We start from the raw sequence: 2,500 nt of genomic DNA on the forward strand, positions 1-2,500 counted from the left end.
GGGGAGGGAGGGAGGGAGGGAGGGAGGGAGGAGGGAGGGAGGCGGGGAGGGAGGCGGGAGGGAGGGAGGGGTTTGAGGAGGGAGGGAGGGAGGGAGGCGGGGAGGGAGGGAGGGGGGAGGGAGGGAGGGAGGGAGGGAGGGAGGGAGGGGGGAGGGAGGGAGGGGGGGGGGGGGGAGGGGAGGAGGGAGGGAGGGAGGGAGGAGGGAGGGAGGGAGGGAGGGAGGGAGGGAGGGGGAGGGAGGGAGGGAGGGAGGGAGGGAGGGAGGGAGGGAGGGGGAGGGAGGGAGGGAGGGAGGGAGGGAGGGGGAGGGGGGGGGGGGAGGGAGGGAGGGAGGGAGGGAGGGAGGGAGGGGGAGGGAGGGAGGGGGGGGGGGGAGGGAGGGAGGGAGGAGGGGAGGGAGGGAGGGGGAGGGAGGGAGGGAGGGAGGGAGGGGAGGGGGAGGGGGGAGGAGGGAGGGAGGGAGGGAGGAGGGAGGGAGGGGAGGGAGGGAGGGAGGGAGGAGGGGGGGGGAGGGAGGGAGGGAGGGGGAGGGAGGGAGGCGGGGAGGGAGGGAGGGAGGGAGGGAGGGAGGGGGAGGGAGGGGGAGGGAGGGAGGGAGGCGGGGAGGGAGGGAGGCGGGGAGGGAGGGAGGGAGGGAGGGAGGGAGGGAGGGAGGGAGGGAGGGAGGGAGGGAGGGAGGGAGGGGGAGGGAGGGGGAGGGAGGAGGAGGCGGGGGAGGGAGGGAGGCGGGGAGGGAGGGAGGGAGGGAATAAATGGATGAGTGTATCAATAGTTTGATTGATTGATTTGAGTAATTGTTTCAGCAAATAATTAATTGATTACTTGAGTGAGTCATTCATTGATTAAATCGATCAATCAGTACATTTGATAAAAAATGTTTAGTGATTCTTATCCAGAGCGACTTACAGGACTAATGAGGGCAAATCAACAGTTTTTCACCTAGTCAGCTCAGGGATTTGAACCAGTGACCTTTCTTTTAGGCTAACTACCGCCCTGACAATTCAAAAGTGGTAAGAGGTTCGGGGTTAATTCTAGGCCAGGTCTGTGTGTCCTCTAATACACTAGTGTGCAGACCCGACCCGACCCGAACCGCACTGTGCTGGCTTGGCATTATTCATTTTCCCATTAGCCTTTCACTCACAGCACTCACAGTACTCACAGCACTCACAGTACTCACAGCACTCACAGTACCAGAAACTACAGTGGAGGCTAGTTCAGCTCGGCTTGTTTCAGCTCAGTAGTGTGAAAAAAAAAAAATTTTCTGTCCCTGTCCCATAAGAGAGAAGCCACTCCACGATACTCACCAAACCATGCCTGTTGGTCGCCCTGCACCTCGATGGCGAGCCCAAAGTCAGCTAGCTTAACCGCCGCCCCCTTCAGCTTACTGGCCAATAGGAGGTTCTCAGGCTGGAGGGGGGGGCGGAGTCAAAATGGGTTAGAGGTAACAGGACGCTCCTGGTAACTGTTGGCCGTAGACACAGATGTACAATCAGGTTTAGCCTCACGCAAGGTTGTCACTTTCTGGCTAAGCTGCAAAGTCAGAACCTAGGCTAGGCCAATTGTGCATCGCCCCACGGACCTCCCGGTCGCAGCCGGTTACGACAAAGCCTGGGTGCAAATCCAGAGTTAAGGGCGCTGCAGTACAGCGCCCTTAACCATTGTGCCACCCGGGATCCCCTCGTCATTTTCTACAATTTATCTCCTTAAAACCTGTTGTGACTAGGGGGCAATATTTTCATTTTTGGAAAAATAATGTACCCAAAGTAAACGGGACATTTTGTGAGGACAAGATGCTAGAATATGCATATAATTGACAGCTTAGGATAGAAAACACTCTAAAGTTTCCAAAACTGTAAAAATATTGTCTGTGAGTATAATCAGAACTGATATTGCAGTCGGAAGCCTGAGAAAAAGCCAACCAGGAAGTGCCTCGTGTTTTGAAAGCTCTGCGTTCCAATGCGTCCCTATTGAGCAGTGAATGGGCTATCAACCAGATTACTTTTCCTCCATATTCCCCAAGGTGTCTACAGCATTGTGACGTAGTTTTACGTCTTTATGTTGAAGAATACCCGTAAGCGGCTACAATGTGTAAGTGGTCACCTGATGGCTCCCAGAGTGATTCTCGCGTAAAATACAGAGGTAGCCATTACTCCAATCGGTCCTCCTGAAAAACCAATTGTCCCGGTGGATATATTATCGAATAGATATTTGAAAAACACCTTGAGGATGGATTATAAACAACGCTTGCCATGTTTCTGTCGATATTATGGAGCTAATTTGGAATATTTTTTGGCATTTTCGTGACCGTAATTTCCGATCGATTTCTCAGCCAAACGTGAAGAACAAACGGAGCTATTTCGCCGACAAAAAAAATATTTTTGGAAAAAATGAACATTGGCTATCTAACTGGGAGTCTCGTGAGTGAAAACATTTGAAGCTCATCAAAGCTAAACGATTTGATTGCTTTTCTGATTTTCGTGACCAAGTTAACTGCTGCT

At 54.0% G+C, this 2,500-nt stretch overlaps 1 protein-coding gene across 1 annotated transcript in view; it reads right to left on the bottom strand.

The window, feature by feature from the left end:
- LOC124027516 (calcium/calmodulin-dependent protein kinase type II subunit delta-like) overlaps window positions 1-2,500 on the bottom strand; it is a gene marked incomplete at its 5' end in the record, with an annotated part of 45,757 nt that overhangs the window by 41,841 nt on the left and 1,416 nt on the right. Inside the window, one exon of the mRNA XM_046339925.1 lies at window positions 1,307-1,409. Within this exon, the coding sequence (XP_046195881.1) occupies window positions 1,307-1,409 (103 nt within the window). The remainder of the gene's footprint in view (window positions 1-1,306; window positions 1,410-2,500) is intronic.

This window comes from Oncorhynchus gorbuscha, unplaced genomic scaffold (assembly GCF_021184085.1).
Source record: "Oncorhynchus gorbuscha isolate QuinsamMale2020 ecotype Even-year unplaced genomic scaffold, OgorEven_v1.0 Un_scaffold_3322, whole genome shotgun sequence".
Lineage (NCBI taxonomy): Eukaryota > Metazoa > Chordata > Actinopteri > Salmoniformes > Salmonidae > Oncorhynchus > Oncorhynchus gorbuscha.